This window comes from Phoenix dactylifera, chromosome 18 (genome assembly GCF_051530095.1).
Source record: "Phoenix dactylifera cultivar Ajwa chromosome 18, Ajwa_hap1_PhDact_Kaust_v1.1, whole genome shotgun sequence".
In the NCBI taxonomy this organism is placed as follows: domain Eukaryota; kingdom Viridiplantae; phylum Streptophyta; class Magnoliopsida; order Arecales; family Arecaceae; genus Phoenix; species Phoenix dactylifera.
The window spans coordinates 3,792,315-3,811,858 of NC_143207.1; the positions used below are offsets into that span (position 1 = coordinate 3,792,315).

At 49.5% G+C, this 19,544-nt stretch overlaps 1 protein-coding gene across 3 annotated transcripts; it reads left to right on the forward strand.

Moving 5' to 3' along the window:
• Window positions 1–234: 234 nt before the first annotated feature.
• LOC148699469 (uncharacterized) lies at window positions 235–15,848 on the forward strand. 3 transcript variants are annotated; one of them, XR_015974611.1, is made up of 4 exons: window positions 236–446; window positions 571–914; window positions 14,776–15,036; window positions 15,322–15,848. XR_015974611.1 is itself a non-coding variant. In XM_089928449.1 (3 exons), exons 1-3 carry the CDS (start codon window positions 288–290, stop codon window positions 15,344–15,346), a joined length of 528 nt encoding a protein of 175 aa, XP_089784575.1. In that variant the 5' UTR covers window positions 235–287; the 3' UTR covers window positions 15,347–15,848. The 3 variants fall into 3 exon arrangements, 2 of the variants coding, with proteins under 2 accessions (XP_089784575.1, XP_088570326.1); XM_089928449.1 differs by lacking the exon at window positions 14,776–15,036 and having other exon boundaries at window positions 235–446; XM_088714200.1 differs by lacking the exon at window positions 15,322–15,848 and having other exon boundaries at window positions 14,776–15,074.
• The last annotated feature ends 3,696 nt before the right edge of the window (window positions 15,849–19,544 follow it).

Genomic DNA, 19,544 nt, shown 5'->3' on the forward strand with positions numbered 1-19,544 from the left:
CTAAATGCTGAAATTAATAAAGAAACATGAAAGTAGAAGAAAGAGTAGAAGTCTTTCGCACAGCTTTTTCACTGCAGATTTTTATTTGTCACACTAGAAATTAAAGTCCCTTTTTTGAAGTTAAAAAAGGGGTGCCATGGAGAGCATCTTTACAAACCAACCATGCTATTCCATGAATGCAATTTGATGACATCACCTTACTTATTCTTGCGAGTTTAAAATGAGCTTAAATATCAAATTCTGGCGCGTTGGCTCTTTGAACCCTAAACCCTAGCGGCCGTTAAGACATGTGGAAACGGTCCTTCGGCGTCGGCGGCGCCGCCATCCTCCGGTATTCTCCGCGCGGGAGACGGCTTTCCTCCGCCGCGCCCGACCCCGTCCTCGTCCCCCTCCTTCGCTCCCTCGAAGAGCACCGCCTCGAGCTCTCCGAGATATCCCCACCCCCGGTAACTACTAGAAAACCTCCAATTCCATCTCCACCTTTATTTCTTCTTAGCGCTTTCCTGACCTCCATCTCTCTACCTCTCTCTCTCTCTGTCTATATATAATTTATGTCCGTCTGATCAGTAGAGGGTGAAGCCGCCACCGCCGCCGTTCTCCGTGGTGGAGGGGGCGATGGAGCGGCAGGGCGGGCCGGTCCTCTGGAGGTTGTACGGGGAGGAAGAGATCACCGTCTGGGTCGATCGCCGGGCCCACATCCTCCCGAGCGGCGATGGCGATGCCGCTGCCTCCGCCGCCGCCGGCGATGTGATCAGCGAGCTGTGTCTCTTCGTGGACGTGTCGAAGCCCTGTCGGGAGCGGTCCCTGCTCTTCCTCTGCGGCCTTTATCCGGATGGCGTCGGGATCCACTCCATCTGCCTCAAGCCCAGCCTCTACCCTGCCTCCACGTCCATGTACCAAGGCCGCGTCTTCCAGTAACGCCTCACACCTCTAATTTTCTCTTTTCCTTTCTGTTGATTGATTTTTATTTTATTTTATTTATTTAATTGTTGTTTAGCAATCGAATGACTGGCTTTTCTTTTGCAATTATGCTTCATTTGGAGCTGAAAACTCTAATTTTTAAACTGAAAGGTCTAATTTCTTCCAAATACAATCTATTTCTTTTGCAATTATTGTTTTTATTTATATATGATTTTGAGTTTGTGTTGGGATCCCGTCAAGTTGTGGCCCACATTGACAAATGACGTCAATATGGTCCAAGTGGGAGAATGTTGGATCCCGTTTTAATTAAACCCTGATCTCGTTTAATTAGAACCCACGTTTGACAAGTGTCCTTTGAATTTCGTAAATCCTGATAATCACAAGGGCATTAAGGTATTTTCACAGCAGTGAAGGGTTACTTTGATGGGGGGTGACTCTTCACGGGTGTAACCACCTGTAAATAGCCTGTTAGACCCCTTCTCAAAGACACGTATTAAGAGCTCTCTCTTCAGAAGATCTCTCGCTAATCTCTATTCAAATCTCGATTGATCACGGCTGCGCACGCATCTCAAAGCTTAATTTAAGATGGATTTAGCGAGTCGAGTTATGGTTTATGATTCATTAAGATTAATCTTTCCATCAGTTTGTTCTGGTGATTTTTATTGAGATAGAAGGTCTCTTTGGTTTGGCACCAACTGTTAAACGAAAATGTTTCAAAATGTTTGGAAAAAGTGCTGAATATGTGATGCAATGTGGGCTGTTTGAGTGTTTGCACCACCGGTATGTCCACTGATTTATCACTGGTTGTTATAAAAATATTGTCTTGGGGATATTTCTGAATCACCTGATATCCTTGATTACAAAGGAGGTGAACTCAGTGAGGTTGCTTGTCTCTTCACAATGTAAACCAGTTCCAATATGTTTGAAAACTGGTGACGAGGCTAGAGCTTGCGATGATTAAAGGAGCATTAGCCATCATGATATTTTGCACGCATATAGATTGCCATAGCTCTCATATGAGCTTTGAAGTCAAATCGACCACCCTTCATTCCTTTTAACTCCATCAGAGTTTTCATATTATTTTATATGTTAGACCTCAAGAACGTGTTATTTTTTTCTTCCTATCTAATTATGGCCCAAGGTTCTTGTTCTTTTGGCTCCTCTAACATTATTTTGTGAGCTATAGGGACTATAGTAGTCTTGCCTTCAGATGTAACAAATATTATGCGGGCCTAGATGCTTCAAAGTCGTGAATTAGGCATCATTTACGTGCACCATTCCCAGCCACTCTTAGGGAGGTTAAGGCCAGGTCTTTGGTGTGGATGTCGAGTTTTCATTATATCTGGGCTTCCTCCATCAACCAAACTCTTTTTTTAATCAAATAGTGCAAAAAAGTATGAGAAATTCAAACTATATCCTATCCTTGCTATTATTTGCTGGTCAGACATCTCTGTTCCTTCTTTTTGTACTGTTATGGTATTAAGGGTTTTGAACCTTATTGTTGAAGCTTCCTGTGATTTTTTTCATCATTTTCCATTCTACTTGGAGCTGTTCCCCTGTTTCTCTTGTGTGCTTTCTACCTTTAGTTTGTGCTTTTCTCGAGGCTAGTTCCATCCAATTTACTTAGGATAGCTCTCTTCTGAGTCTTTTTTATGACCTAAAATCAGAAGAATGTCATAAGCATGATAATTTTTGTTGCTGGCAATTGGACCCGGGGGCGACCACTGGGTGAGAAGAAGGGGGCTCCGGCAAGAAATGGCGGGTGGCAGTACGTCGGCGGGCTGCGTCCTCCGGGTGACCTGCAAAAAAGATGGTGGCCGGGGTTTCCGGCGCCGGCCCTCCGATGCTTAAGTCAGAGGGGGCTTAATGTGTAGAGGGAGAGAGATTGTCTCCTCCAGTTTTCAGGGTCCGGACCCCCTTCTAAGAGGGAGAAGTTTTCTTTTTATAGAGAGGTGTAGGATTACCTGTGATGTGACGGGGCAGATGAGTTACGGTCATGATTGAGCACGAACGTGTGAATTAATGCATGGCCGTGGGAGATCAGGCTGGAGCCAATGAATCGTCGTGGATGATCAGACGTAGCTGAATGGGTCAACTGGTTGCCGTGGAGGGCCTGAGATCCGTGGATAGCATGTGCATTAATTGTTGAGTGAGCCGGGGATCTGCGGAGGCTATGCGCATTAATTGTTGAGTGAGCCGGGGATCTGCGGAGGCCATGCACATTAACTGTTGACAGCGGTAACATGGCATGGTCCCCGATCGAGCTGCAGAAGGATGTGACCGCAGCGAGTGAATAGTGAGGTCGGGCTTCCGAGTTCAAGACTGCCGAGGTCAGGTACCCAGGTCGGATGCCTCGAAGCCGAGCGCCTGGTCGGGTGCCAGATCGGGAGCTCTGAGGTCGGACGCCTCGAAGCCGAGCGCCTGGTCAGGTGCCAGATCGGGAGCTCTGAGGTCGGACGCCTCGAAGCCGAGCGCCTGGTCGGGCGCTAGATCGGGAGCTCTGAGGTCGGGCGCCTCGAAGCCGAGCGCCTAGTCGGATGCCAGATCGGGAGCTCTGAGGTCGGACGCCTTGAAGTCGAGCGCCTGGTCGGGCACCAGGTCGGGAGCTCTGAGGTCGGGCGCCTTCAGCTCGGTTGCCTTCAGTCACGTGCTGGCGATGTGTTCACGTGTCTCGAGATGATCTATTTTTCCCCCAACATTACCCTCCGACTTCCGAGTTCGAGTCGTTTACGAGTTCGGGCGAGGAAAGTAGCTGCTTTTATTGTACCAATGGGGGCCAGGAAGCTTTAAATTGTTCTGGCGTTTCGCTTGTCTTGGGGCATCTTTAATGGGATCCGACGGGACGACGCCCTTTCATTTTTCGAGGTTGCTTCGCGTCGTGGGCTCATGATGATTTTGCGGGATCCGACGGGATGCTTCCTCGATTCCGTTTCTGAGGTGTTGATCCAGGTTGGTATGCCGCTTTGATTTTCGGAGCTGACACGTGTAACGATCTGGACATAAGGCGGGATCCTATCTTGCCGATCTGGGCCATCGGGAAGGTCTATATAAATCCTTATTCTGGCCCTAAGGGCTCTTGTTTGGCCGCCGCTGTTTGTTGCTTCTTCTCCTACTTTCTTCCCCCTTGTTCCTTGATCTTCGCCTGGTTTCTTTCGGCGGCGCTCCGAGGCATTTTCCGGCGATCATCTTGATCTTCTACCACCGGGTCGTCGGCGCTTTCGGCGGAAATCTCAGTAGGTGTTTGTTTCCCCCTCGTTTGCTCGGAGGGTTTTTTGTCCTCTTTTCTTCTTCTTTCTTCTTCTTTCTTCTTCTTTGGCATGGGTCGTGGTCCGGATGAAGTTGGATCCACTTTGGGCGAGGAGTTGGAAATGATCGCCGAGTGGTTTTTTCCTCGACGTGGGTTTCGTCTTGAACCGCGGGGTCGGAGGATCGGGTGACGAGGCCTCCCCCAGGTCGGATTGGAGTGTACGTAGAAACACTCTGGGCCGGCCTACGGTTTCCCTTGCACGGGTTCGTGAATGAGCTCCTAGCGACATATCAGCTTGTCCTAGCGCAGCTCGCTCCGAACGCGAGGAGGACCATCGTTAGATTTTTGTCCCTCTACCTTGCGCACGCGATACCGACCTCGGTCAACGTCTTCCGTCGATGCTTTTTGTTGAAGTCCAATCCAGAGGATGGGGAGTGGCTTTACCTTGCCCTTCGGGGCGGTAGGTCACTCTTCTGGGGTACTCCTTCATCCATTCATGGGTGGAAGGAGAGATTTTTCTTTCTTTCCTCCGAGCGCACGTGGGGGTTCGACCCCAGGTGGGGGCAAGCTCAGCTCAAGGCCGCCAACAAGCTCCCCATACTCTCAGAGAACGAGCAGAAGACCCTCGACGCTCTTTACGGCCTCGAGGAAGACATTCTTCTAAACGATCTCGTGAGCGAGGTGGCTTTAGTGAATGTCGGCTTGAGCTCGGCGTGCCCTCAGGGTAAGAGCGGTTGTGTGGCTCTGTTCTGTTGTCTTTTATCTTATGCGCTTTACTTTTTCTCTTTTCTCTCTCTTTCTTTTTTTTTTTTTGGTGACAACCTGACATCTGGGCTTTTCATTTTTTGTCTTTTTAGATATTCCGAAGATAGTGACCAGTAACGCAGCTCTTTACGCCCGGTTTAGGAAAAGGGCGGCCGAGGCCGGTGGGGTTCCACCCGAGCCCAGGAAGAAAGCTAAGTCCTCGGCGGGCGTGGCCACCGAAGCGAGTGTCCTCGGGATCGGAACTTTCGACCCTATCCGGAAGGAGGTTCCGGGCACCGAGCGCACGGGCTCGAGCTCTGTGGGGACTTCTGCGGCCCTCGCTTGCCCGGCCTCTATTTTTCAGCGGTCGGGTCGTCAAGTCGTCCGCCTGCGGCACTCGGCCCCTGAGCCAGGCAGCGGTCTTGGGGTTCCGAGCTCGGCGAGGTCCACCCCTCCGAGCTCTTCGAGGGCCGAGACTCGATAGGAGAGAAGGCCCCATTGCCTAGAGTGGGTCGTCTACGAGGGCGACTCGGCCCTCCACGATAGCCAGGTCGCGCATCAGGTATTCCGTGTCGCGCTGCTTCTGGCCGATCGGGCAAAGTTCGAGGCTGCGGACTTCGGCAGCCTCATCGACGGAACCTACTGCTCCGCTATTCGGGTAAGCTAGCCTCTTGCTGTAATTTCCATATCTTTTGGACTCTATCCTCGGCTTATTCCTTTCTTTTCTGCTTGCAGCACCTTCACAAGATTGACATGTTGATCTTCATGGCGGCCGACTATCAGGATAAGGCTCGGAGGAGCCAAAGGGCGCTAGAGGACACTGAGAAGAGGGTTGGCGAGGCTGAGGCCTGCGCAGGGAGGCCATTGCGTGGATGCAAGCTGTCGAAACCGAGCGACGGTCGGCAGTCGAGAAGCTCGAGGAGGAGAAGGCCGCGCATTCTCTGGCCAGGTCGGAGCTTCGCACCTCCGAAGCGCGCCTCGTCGAATATCGCTCCGCAATCTCCGGCTTTCAGCATGAGGCGGAGGCTTTCCGCACGAGGATTGGGCAACTGGAGGCCCGAGAACAAAGGGCATTGGAGCAGGCCCAGAACGCGGTGCAACTCTTCCGAGAGTTGGAGGAGTTCTGCGAGTTGATGGAGGAAAAAGCTGTGGACGGACTTATTCGCGGCTTCGAGGACTTCCGGAGACAACTGCGGCGGATCTGCCCTCAGTTCAATCTCAGTAGTCTTCAGCCCGGCGGGGGGATCGACGAGGGCGAGGGGGAACCCAAAGGTCGGGCAAACGATGGTTCAGCCAGCAGGACGCCCGCGGGCCCTGAGGCCGAGCAGGAAGCGGCCGAGGCTGAAGTCAAAGCGGTTGAGGAGACCACCCGGGGGACTTCTGCTGGAGAAGTTGCTGGAGGCGCTTCTGAAGGAGCGTCCGACATTGCTCCTGAAGCTACTAGCAGCGTCCTGACCGAGGCTACTATGAATGTGCCCGGACCGGTGGGAGAACCCGAGGAGGCTCCGGCTGAAAATCCTGAGGTGGTCATTGTGGACGACCTCGAGGTCGACGCCGAAGCTGCAACTGCCCCTTAGGACTTAGCCTCATTTTTTCTCTCTTTTCCTTTGTTCTTTTGTAAATGAGGTCGGCCATCAAAGTCATTATACGGCCGAACCTTAATTTTGTACTTTAGCCTTCGGGCCTTTATCAATGAGAAGTTTTCTTTTCTTCTTTCATTATGTGTCTCCATTCGTGCAACCGATAAATCATTGATCGTCTGAGTTGAGTTCCTATTTGGCGAATTTCTTCAAGTCTTCAAGCTCAACTAAGCCTTTAAACCTAGGTTCCGGTAGAATTCGCTAAGTCATTAGGCTTAGCTCCAAGAGGAATCATGTTGAGGCTCTAGGCCTGGACTTTGAGAGAACTTGCCAAATTCTTGAGCTCGGGCTCCGAAGAAGTCCTGGTCGGCCTTTAGGCCTATCTTCCGGAGAGATTTCGCCAAGTCCTTGGGCTCGGCTTCCAAAAGAAGCTTGTTGAAGCTTTTAGGCCTTCCCTTTGAAAAAATTTCGCCAAGTCTTTGGGCTCGGCTTCCCAGAGGGATCATGTTGAAGCTTCGAGCTCGGGCTCCATGACGACATAGGCCGAAGCTGGGCTATTATTGGAGCTTTCATGCTCCTTGATCTCGAACTTGGTTGAGGTGCCACCAGGCAGAACTTGAGCTCATGGCCAGTGACTTGGCGTTTTCAAGCTCGGCCAGGGTGTCGTTGGGCAGAGCTCGAGGTCGTCGTGGCAGGCCGTTTCGGCTTAAGTCGACGCTCAGACTTGGCCGAGCCTTCGTTCGAAGGAGTCTGGAGTAGGTGAGGATCGAGCTGGAGATTAGTGGTAAGGAGCTTTCCGTGCTTGGTCGCGAGGTCGAGAGAACCTCGGCTCGTGGTCGATTCAGGAGAGCATCCGGCCTTGGTCGGGGGGTCCCGAGCTTGGTCGGGGCTTTATTGACCATTCTGTAATATAAGCAAATAAGCGTAATAACGTAGGTGCTGGGTAGAATATACCTCTCGCACCATCGGAGTCGGGCATCTCAGGTTGAGGTAAGCGACTCTGCTCTGAGGTTGACTTTCAGTGGTGTTCTTTGGCTTGTAGTCGACCCGCAGGGTGCCCTCGTTCAGATCGGGGCGTATTATCGTAAGGGGCGTCGGGCGGCATTGAATATCATCGAAGTGTTGTGGAGATGTCGTCGAATGTCATCGAACGTCGTCGAATGTCGTCGAATATCTTTTCGAGGTCGAGGGAGCTTGGGCTCGCTGTCGACTCAGCGGAGCATCCCGACCTTAGTCGGGGGATCGAGCACGAGGTCGAGAAAGCTTGGGTTCGCTGTCGACCCCGCGACGCTTCCTGAGGTCGAGGGAGCTTGGGCTCGCTGTCGACTCAGCGGGGCATCCCGACCTTAGTCGAGGGATCGAGCACGAGGTCGAGGGAGGTTGGGCTCGCTGTTGACCCCGCGACGCTTCCCGAGGTCGAGGGAGCTTGGGCTCACTTCGACTCAGCGGGGCATCCCGATCTTGGTCGGGGTCTTTGATGGAGATCGAGACCGAGCTTGATGTCAACATGACGAGGTGTTCCATGCTTGGCTGGGGTATCCGAACTTGGTTGGGCACTCAAACTTGGTCGGGCATCCGAGCTTGGTCGGGCATCCGAACTTTGTCGGGCATCCAAACTTTGTCGGGTTTCCTGAAGTTCACAAACATCCTAATATCAGGAAGAGTATAGAATAATTAAAGGAAAGCTGTGAATGAATTAACATGAGAGGGGGATAAGAATTGTGTTTCCAATCGTCGAGGACCCCTGGAGAGGCTCTACGGGTAATACATCCGAAGGTTTTCGGAATTTCAGCTTCGTGGAATGAGGGTCCCTTCAAGAGACTCCAACTTGTATGCTCCGGGCCGCTGGACTCGTGCAATCCGATATGGCCCTTCCTAGTTCGGGGCAAGCTTTTCTTGCTCGGCGGGCTGAGAAGCTTCAGCTCTCCTGAGGACGAGATCTCCTACCTTAAAAAGCTAGGCCTTTACTCTGGAGTTGTAGTACTGCACCGTTTTCTATTGATATCTTGCCATGCAGACTCGGGCTGCCTCCCTTATCTGCTCGACGAGGTCCAAGTTGCCCCTAAGCTGGGTGGAGTTGGAGATTGCGTTGTAGTGCTCTACTCTTGGTGAGGGGAGTCCGACTTCCAGGGAGATGATAGTTTCCGTTCCGTATGCCAGGTTGAAGGGGGTCTCGCCGGTAGAAAGTCGAAATGTGGTTTTGTAGGCCCAAAGAACGTTGTATAGGTCTTCAACCCATTGCCCTTTGGATCGGTCGAGCCTAGCCTTGAGCCCCTGAAGAATGGTGCGGTTCGTCACCTCGGTTTCTCCGTTGGTCTGTGGATGGAAGACCGAGGTGAAACAGTGGTCGATGCCGAGCTCTGAGCAGAATTTTCTGAAATGGGCATTGTCGAACTGACGGCCGTTGTCAGATATAAGGATGCGGGGGAGTCCAAATCTACAGATTATTGACTTCTAGACAAAATTCCGCATCTTCTGCTCGGAGATCCGGACCACTGGTTCGGCTTTGACCCATTTGGTGAAGTAGTCGATGGAGACAACCAGAAATTTTCTCTGCCCGGTGGCCAGGGGGAATGGTCCCAGGATGTCAATCCTCTATTGGGTGAATGGCCAGGGGGCAATGATCGAGGTCAGTGAGGCCAAGGGTCGGCGCTGAATGTTGGCGTTCCGCTGACATCGATCGCACCTTCGGACGAAGTCCGATGCATCCTTTTGAAGTGTGGGCTAGTAGTATCCCTGGCGCAGGATTTTGTGGGCCAGTGCTCGGCCTCCCAAGTGGTTCCCGCATATCCCTTCATGAACCTCTCGCATAGCATAATCCGCCTCTGATGGTCGGAGGCATCTAAGCGGGGGAGAGGTGAATGATTTTCGGTAAAGCTTGCCTTCATATAGTATGTATCGGAAGGCTTGACGCCTGATTCGGCGGGCCTCGAGCTCATCAATGGGAAGGATTTCGCTCTGCAAATAGCTGACGAGCTCATCCATCCAACTCGGCTCGGTGTCAATGCAGAGGATTGGCTCGGGCTCCTCTGTGCTAGACATTTGGAGGTATTCGAGCACTGTTGTCTTAGAGAGCTCGCTCATGCAGAAAGTCGCCAGCTTCGACAAATGGTATGCCCTTAGATTCTCCATTCTGGGAATGTGCTAGATGTTGAAGGAGCCCAAGATAGACGTGAAGTCTCGCACCTTTTGGAGATATCTCTGCATCGATGGTTCTCTTGCTTCGAAGTCTTCCAAAATCTGGTTCATGACTAATTGGGAGTCACTGAAGACCTTCAGGTCCTCCACCTTCAGCTCCTTTACCAATTTGAGCCCGGCAATAAGTGCCTTGTATTCTGCTTCATTATTTGAGGCAGGAAACTCGAAGCGTAGAGCCTGCTCCGCAACTATCCCATCTAGGCTAGTGAGAATGAGGCCTGCTCTGCTACCCCCCGAGGTTGAGGAGCCGTCCATATATAGAACCCATGGTTGCCTCGGGGTCTCCTCCACTGGCGTGTGCGCGAGCTCGGGATCATCCGGCAAGGTGCACTCCACAATAAAGTCAGCAAGCGCCTGGGCTTTGATCGCTGGCCTCGGACGGTATTCAAGGTCGAACTTTTCGAGCTCGACTACCCACTTCACAGTCCTACCGGCGCGATCCGACCATTGCAGAATTTGCTTCATAGGCTGGTCGGTCAGTATGGCTATAGTGTGGGCCTGAAAGTAGGGTCGGAGCATTCGAGCTGAGGTGACTAGGGCGAAGATTGTTTTTTCCAGTTTGGAATATCGGGTCTCAGCATCCCTCAGGACCCAGCTGGTATAGTACACCGGTCTTTGGAGCTTGTTCTCTTCTCAGATCAGGACCGAGCTTATCGTGACCGAGGAGACGGCCAGATACAAATAGAGGAGCTCACCCTGCTAGGATTTGGTGAGTAGTGGAGGGGAAGCAAGAAGACGCCTAAGCTCTTCGAAAACTTGCTAACATTCCTCCAACCATAAAAAGTTCTTCAGTCGCTTGAGGACTTTGAAGAATGGAGGCACCACTCGGCCGACCTGGAAACAAATCTTTCCAGGGCCGCGACCCGCCCAGTGAGCCGTTGTACCTCCTTGACTGTTTTCGGTGGCACCATCTCTTGCAGCGCTCGGATCTTCTCAGGGTTTGCTTCGCTTCCCCGTTGGGTTACCACGAACCCAAGGAACTTGCCCGAGGTGACTTCGAAGGCGCATTCGGCATGATTGAGCATCTTCAGGTACTTCCTAAGGGTAGAGAATGCCTCGTCGAGGTCGGCTACATGGTGCTCTGCCGTTCGGCTCTTCACCAGCATGTCGTCCACATAGACCTCCATGTTTCGGCCTATTTGATTTTTAAAGATCTGGCTGACCAGCCTTTGATATGTTGCTCCAGCATTCTTCAACCCGAACGACATCACTTTTTTAGCAATAGATGCCCTTGTCGGTGATGAAGGCCGTCTTCTCCTCGTCTTCTGGTGCCATTCGGCTTTGGTTATATCATGAGAAGGTGTCCATGAAAGTCAGCAACTGATGTCCCGAGGTGGAGTCAACGAGCTGGTCGATGCTGGCGAGTGGGAAGTTGTCTTTTGGGCAGGCTTTATTCAAGTCGGTGTAGTCCACGCACATGCGCCACTTTCCGTTAGCTTTCTTTATGAGGACCACGTTGGCGAGCCAATCTGCATAGAAGACCTCCCGGATGAAGCCGGCCTCGAGAAGTTTGTCCACTTCCTCGGCCGCTGCTTGTTGTCGCTCCGGGGCGGAGCCCTGTTTCTTCTGCCTTACAGGTTTGCAGGTCGGTTTCACCTGGAGTCGGTGAACCATGATCTCGGGGTCTATCCCCGGCATGTCGGTGGACGACCAGGCGAAGACGTCCATATTGGAGCGGAGGAACTTGATCAGGTGGTCTCTTTCGTGGGAGCTCAGTCCGGAGCCGACCTGCACGATTAGCTCTGGGCAGTTTTCTTTTAAGGGGATCTGGGTAAGAAGCTCACCAGGTTCTACACGTTACTTTCGGGGATCGTCCCGTACTTCCAAGGTTTCGATGGGCAGCGTCTGATGTAACGTTTGTGTTGGCGCCTTGGCCGGTTGTTCCTCCTGACTTGGTGCTTTAGCCGGTTGCTTTGCTTTGTGAGTCGCCATATAGCATCACTTAGCTATCGACTGATCTCCACGAACTTCGCCTACTCCTTGGTCGGTGGGGAACCGCATGAACAAGTGATAGGTTGAGACCACAGCTCGGGGGGCGTTAAGCCCTGATCGTCCAAGGATGGCATTGTAGGCCGAAGACAGGCGGACCACAAGAAAATTCATCCTCACAGTGCTTTCTCGAGGGGCGAGCCCGACCGTGACAAGGAGGCTGACCTCGCCCTCAACCGAGATTGAATCTTCGGTGAATCCGACTAGTGGAGCATTCATTCTCCGGAGCTGGCTTTCCGTCATTCCCATTTTTTGGTAGGCATCGTAGTACAAAACATTTGCCGAGCTTCCATTATCAACTAGGACACGCTTTACATCAAATTTATTTGCAATCATAGAGATGACCACAGCGTCATCATGGGGAGTTTCAACTCCTTCCAAATCTTTGTCCGAAAATGAGATGGCTTCGGAGATGCGCGGGCGCTTCGGAGGGGTCCTTCCCTCGGTTGGTTCTTCAACCGAGCTTCCTTCTCCGATGGTGTTGATGGTGTCGGCGATAGGCCTGTTGTCATTTGGATCTTCGGGCAGTGTGGCATTTTCTACCAGCCTCCTTTCCTCATGCAGGTCCCGCAAAAATCGGTTGAGTACTCCACGGCGGATGAGCGCCTCGATCTCATCCCGGAGCTGGAAGCACTCCTCCGTGTTGTAGCCGTGGTCCCGGTGGAAGCGGCAATACTTCCTAGGATTGCGTCGAGCTCCTATATCCTGCATCGGGGGTGGAGGTCGAAAGTAGTCTCGACCTTCTATCTCCATTAGGATCTCTGCCCGGGGTACATTAAGGGGAGTGTAATTCTCGTACTTTTCCGAGGGCATTCGTGGTCGCGGTGGGGATCTCGGTCGAGGGGGGACCTCGGTCGAGGCAGTCCCTGCTGCTAAGGTGGACTCCTTAGCCGAGGCAGATTCTTTGAGAGACTCTCCCTCCTTTTGCTTGATATCAAGGAGGGAATCCGACGTTCGCCGCTGACGTCGGCTGGCAGCAAAGTTGGTGGCTTACTACCTACCGAGCTGCTCAAAAGAGGATATTGTGCTCGGCTTCAGTCCAGAGAACCAAAGTCGAGCTGTTCTCCGGAGAGTCGCTGGAAAGCCTTGCAGAGCACAGCCTCCGAGGACCCCTGCAATGCCATGAGGGCTCGGTAACTTTCCAAGTGGTCGAAGGGGTCGGTAGTTCCATTGTAGGGCTCCACTTGGGGCATTTTGAACCTCGGTGGGACCGGCTCATCCTCGATCTGGCGGAAAAAGGGAAACTTGGTGGTGAACTCAAAGTCACCCTCGCGCCTTGCCTTCCTGCTGTGGAGCGCCTCAATCTGGCGCTCGAGCTTTTCGACCTTCCTGTCGAGTTTCCCGCCGTGGGGGATTGCACGGTAGTCTGCTATGGTTCGGGTTGGTCCGGGGCTGACTCGGCTTCCGAGTGCTGCGGCCTTCTGTCTATGCTCCTCCCTAGCGGTTTTCTCCGGGAAGACGCTCGAGTTGAGCCTTGGTAGCAGCACCGTTCTTTGTTGTTGGCTCTCAAGGAGCCATGGAGATTTTGGCCATGGGGCGCCGGTTCATCTGGAGGAAGCACTGGCTGGACCTGGGCTTGTGGAGGCGGCATAAGTGGGGCCTCCGCACGTTGCAGGCCTTGGATGGCTGCGGCCAAGGCTTGAATTTGTTGCACCAGGATGTTGAACTATTCCGGCTGGACTTAGAAGACTAAGTCCGTCGGAGGTTGTGGTGGTGAATTCTGGACAGAGTGTCCAAGGCTTGTTGGGGGACGCCAGGAGGCATTCGAGACTCCTTTGCTTCTCAACTTCATGGCCACAACTCGGTCCCTTCCTCTAGCGTCAACTGTTGCTGGAAATTGGACCTGAGGGCGACCACTGGGTGAGAAGAAGGGGGCTCCGGCAAGAAATGGCGGGTGGCAGTACGTCGGCGGGCTGCGTCCTCCGGGTGACCTGCAAAAAAGCCGGTGGCGGGGGTTTCCGGCGCCGACCCTTCGATGCTTAAGTCAGAGGGGGCTTAACATGTAGAGGGAGAGAGATTGTCTCCTCCAGTTTTCAGGGTCCGGACCTCCTTCTAAGAGGAAGAATTTTTCCTTTTATAGAGGGGTGCAGGATTACCTGTGATGTGACGGGGTAGATGAGTTACTGTCATGATTGAGCACGAACGTGTGAATTAATGCATGGCCGTAGGAGATCAGGCTGGAACCAATGAGTCGTTGTGGGTGATCAGACGTAACCGAATGGGTCAACTGGTTACCGTGGAGGGCCTGAGATCCATGGATAGCATGCGCATTAATTGTTAAGTGAGCCGGGGATCTGCGGAGGCCATGCGCATTAATTGTTGAGTGAGCCGGGGATCTGCGGAGGCCATGCGCATTAACTGTTGACAGCGGTAGCAGGGCATGGTCCCCGGTCGAGCTGCAGAAGGACGTGACCGCAGCGAGTGAATAGTGAGGTCGGGCTTCCGAGGTCAAGAATGCTGAGGTTGGGTCCCAGGTCGGACGCCTCGAAGCCGAGCGCCTGGTCGGGCACCAGGTCGGGAGCTCTGAGGTCAGACGCCTCGAAGTCAAGCGCCTGGTCGGGCGCCAGGTCGGGAGCTCTGAGGTCGGGCACCTTCAGGTCGGTCGCCTTCAGTCACGTGCTGGCGATGCGTTCACGTGTCTCGGGGTGATCTATTTTTCCCCCCAACAATTTTCTTATGTAAGTCCTGCTCATATGTACACATCATCTAATTGTATATATATATATATATATATGCGATCAAATAGTTTCATATATATTTCGGGAGTCCGTTAAAAAAATTAAGGACATTGTTAAAGCCAAATGTGAAACATCAGCAGCATGAGTAAAAGTACTAGGGTAACTTCAATGGCGAAATTTGTGAAACAGAAAACCAAAATAGGGGAAATATTGCCTTGTTAAGAGTTCCTCTAGAATTTTCTCATGGTTTTGGAACCACATTTTACCACTGCATGTTATAACTTTCTTTTTTTTACCTGGTTGAATTGGTAGGGAGCTGGACTTCTTTCAGTTTTTCAAGTCTTCGATGTTAAGATTGTGAGTGGTCAACATTTGCATTTTTGGTTAGATGACGTTTTTTGCTTGTTTGAATTGGCAGAGAGCTAAATCGGAAAATGAGGGATGCATTTCAACAGTACATTGAGACACGGGGTGTAAACAAGAGCCTTTTCCTATTTCTACAGGCTTGGCTTTATGTGAAAGATTATCAGAATCTGATGAATTGGTTTAAGAATGCGGCCACCTTCATTAAAGAGTGTGATCCAAATTGAGTTGCGGCTTGCTATACAAGTTCAGATTTGGAGCAATTGTTGGTTTCTCAAGCATGCGCAACTACTTTTGTTGAGTTATTTGGAATAAGGTACAATGGTTGAAATATGAAGTCATTGTTCAAGAGAAGTCTTCCTTGTGCATGTTGGAAAATATCACCCAAACATACATATCTATACATCTTTTTTACCCCTTCTTTTATATATCTTGATGTATATTGTATGGTATTGGTTACTGTTTATGAAGAGCTGAAATAATGAGGAAAAATGAAAATTTGGAAATCCTCATGGGCCCTCTTCCATCCTTGGCTTGTGCCTAGTCCCTCGTGCTGCAAGATAAAAAAAGTCTGCTTACCTTGATGTTCTTTCCATTGCAGGTGCTGCCAGCTCTCGGCCCACTAATTGGAAGGGATGTGATAGCGAGTGTTGTGCACATTGTAGCATCCCAAACCACTCTTAAGGATGTATGCTACAGGCTCCATGACTTCCCACCCAACTACAAGCTTGGGTGTCGCTCTCAGTCCAAGACCAAATCTACTGATGGCCAGCACTCTATAAACTAGATTTCTACCCAGACATTGACTCTAGTACAGTACTAGTAGCTTCTGTGTCTTCTTAGTGAGGTTCACAAGCCAACTACAAACCAGACCAATCTTGTAGGTAACTCTAAATGTTTTGTTTCCTCTGCATGGTCATTCTCTTGGACTATGATATAGGCACGATTGATCATATGATCTAAACTGCACCTCTTGTCCTCTATTGTGACATCTTCCATCACCTCACACATCCTCCCTAATGATAATATTGTACCTATTTCATTCACTAGAACAGCACATGCTACCGCTTATCTTACCCTTAAAAACGTTATATGTGTTCCTCTCTTTCCCTATAATCTTTTTATCTATTCTCATGCTCACACATTACATGCATTGTTCTGTCCTTTTTTACTCTGATCAGTGTATTTTGAAGGCCCTCTCGACCGGAAAGGTAATTGGTCAAAGCCACAAACATGGTGGTTTATATTTCCTTAAAAATGACCATGCACATGCATCCTTTTCATTTGCATCGTTTGATTTATAGCATAGGAGTCTTGGACACTCCTCTCATGTGTGGCTACATAAACTACATACTATTCTTTCCCCTTCTTCCAATAATCATAACACTATTTTTGACTTTTGCCCAAAAGCTAAACAATCTCGTTTGCCATTTTTTAATAGTTTTATTATGCATACGGTTCCTTTTATTATGCATACGGTTCCTTTTAATTGTTACACTGTGATATTTGGGATAGTTATTTCATTCCTTCTTCTAATAGTACTCATTTTTTTTAACCATGGTTAATGATTATACTTGATACTTTAATTCATTTTAAATATAAAACTTTTTCTATATTCCAATATTTTCATGCACATGTCCACCGTTAATATGGTTGTGGAATGATTGATTATAACCCTATTTGATTTTGATGAGCTCAAAGCATTTGAGTATATCTTATGTTATACTAATGAATTCAATCTAGTGTTTCAGTCAAATATTTGTGAATTTATGTTTAAGTGTCTCTATCTTTGGTTCAATACACTTTGGCTAAGTATAGAAATCAATTTGAACCAAAGTCTGAATCTCGAGTCGACTCCGGAAGATTACGAGTCGACTCCAAGCGTATCAGAAGCACTGGCACAAGCTCGAATCGACTCCGGCACATTACGAGTCGACTCCGACTGAAAACAGACAGCCGGACAGAAAGATAAATCTCAGACCCTGTCACCGAGTCGATTCCTGAAGAATTAGAGTCGACTCCGATGCTTGCCGAGTCGACTCCAGCAAAGTACGAGTCGACTCCATGGAGTAACAGACAGAAAGACAGAGAAGCCATTTTGGACTCTGAGAGCCGAGTCGACTTCCGAAGAACTCGAGTCGACTCCGACGGTTGGCAGGTCGACTCCTAAGAAAGCAAGAGTCGACTCTCAGAGAAATGCAAGGCTGAAAGTCAGAGAGCCAACTTCGGTGTCTGAGAGCCGAGTCGACTCCCGCAAAGTCCGAGTCGACTTCAAGGCAGTTCAACTCCAAAGACAGAATACCAATATTTCGTGTCTGAGAGCCGAGTCGACTCCCGCAAAGTCCGAGTTGACTCCGAGGCAGTTCAACTCCAAAGACAGAAGATCGGTATTTCGATGTCTGAGAGCCGAGTCGACTCCCACAAAGTCCGAGTCGACTCCGAGACAGTTCAAGTTCAAAGACAGAAGACCTGTCTTTCGGGCTCTGAGAGTCGAGTCGACTCCAAGGAAATCCGAGTCGACTCGAGGAAGCAAAACCGAGAGGATGAGTTTTGGAATCCTGAAGATCGAGTCGTCTCCAGAAGGAAAAGTCATCTCCGGACAATTGGCGAGTCGACTCCAGGTTCAGCCGAGTCGACTCCAGAACGAGACGGCACTTTATTTCAAATTTTGAATAGTGGCCGAGTCATCTCCAGTGCAGCATGAGTCGACTCCAGCAACACTCGAGTCGACTCCTGATCGAGCGAGTCGACTCCGATCCCAACGAACATTTTGTCAGGAGTTGCAGAATGTGCAGAACGGCCTTCAATCTGTGTCTAACGGCTATTTTTCTTTGGGAATGGCTTAAATAGCCTGAGTGAACAGTAATAGAGTAAGAAAGAGAGACTCCATTCAAAGCAAAAGGGATTTCCACCAACCAAAGCCTCTCTAGAGTGATTACAATAAAAAGAAGGAAGAAGTGCATTGAAGTCTACTCTCCAACTGTCTTCCTCACATTCAAGGCTCTCCTCCTGACAGCAAGTCTACATCAAATTCAAGAGGAGTCAAAGAGTTTGAAAAGCCCCTTCCCCCATCTCCAAAATCAGTTTGAGGGCTTCTTACTCTTCCCTGCTTATATTGTTTAAATACGCTTATTGAGAAGCTTCCTTTTTTATTTATTTTAACCTATTTGTTTCTTACTTGATTCAATCAGGGGATTGAATCAAGGGTGTTAAGGTTTGTTGGTGAGCCGAGGTTAAAACCAACGGTGTAAGGGTTTGATTGTGATCCCGAAAAAAACAATCGGGTGGTTCTAGTCGGTGAGCCTGTGAAAACCGACCGAGTTCGTTGTGATCTCGTAAAACAACAAGTTGGGTTGTGAACTTGTAAAACAACCGGCTGTAATCCGAGGGATTATAGTGAACTCCCAAGTGAGGCTTGGGGAGTGGACGTAGGAGCAAGGGCTAGCTCCGAACCACTATAAAATTGCTTGTGTTTGTGATTGTTTCATTGTCTCTTCCTTTCCCTTCATCTGCTGCATATAGCAACTAATTAATCCACTTGCAATTAAGTTTTAATTAGTTACTCACAAAATTTTTAATTGCAATAATTACTTTAAAACCCAATTCACCCTCCCTCTTGGGTTGTCTTTCTGGGCAACAAGTGGTATCAGAGCTAGAACTCTTCTACCAAAAGAGTATAAGATCAAAATGACAACCCCATTTGGATCTTCTCATATTGAGGGCCAGTCCACCCATAGACCTCCATTCTTCAATGGAACCGACTACTCATATTGGAAGGCTAGGATGAGAATATTTATCCAAGCACAAGACTATGAGATGTAGACCACCATACTTAATGGACCATACATCCCATCAATTTTTGTAGAGGGTGTTACTATACCCAAACTTGAAAAGGATTGGGATGACAATAATATAAGGAAGGCACAACTAAATGCCAAAGCAATGAATGTGCTTTATTGTGCTTTAGACCGAAATGAATTCAATAGAGTCTCTACTTGCAATTCTGCAAAAGAGATATGGGATAGACTTGAAGTGACCCACGAGGGCACAAATCAAGTAAAAGAATCTAAAATAAATATATTAGTTCATAAGTATGAATTATTTAAGATGGATTCTAATGAAACTATCACTTGTATGTTTACTAGATTTACTGACATTGTCAATGGCCTAAAAAGCCTTGGCAAAAATTATACTAACAGTGACCTTGTCAGAAAAGTTCTTCGATGTTTGCCAAGGTCATAGGAGGCCAAGGTTACGGCAATCCAAGAAGCCAAGGACTTGAACAAGCTTCCACTTGAGGAGCTTCTTGGATCCCTAATGACGCACGAGCTCACAATGAAATAACACAGCGAAGAAGAATCCTCTCATAAGAAAAAGGTAATAGCTCTCAAATCTACTTCTTCTAACAAGGATTTATCTTGCAGTAGCAGCAGTGAAGAAGAAGATCATGAGGGAGATGATGATGAGGCTCTTCTCGTGCGTAAGTTCAGAAAATTCATCAACCGAAAGAAGTCCTTTCATCAAAGGAGAGGTCCCTCAAGTTCCTATTACAAGGATAAAGGTAAGAAAAGGGAAAATGAGGGAATCAGATGCTATGAATGTAAGAAGCCGGGACACTTCAGAGCAGACTGTCCTTTGCTCAAGAAGGGCAGCAAGTATAAGAAAAAAAAAGTCCTCGTCTCCACCCTATCGGATTCTGATTCATCATCATCATCATCGGATGAGGAACAAGAGGAAAATGCCAACCTCTGTTTTATGGCAAACGAAAATGAGGTAACATCCGAAACGGATTTAGATTTTACCTTTGATGAATTGTATGATGCG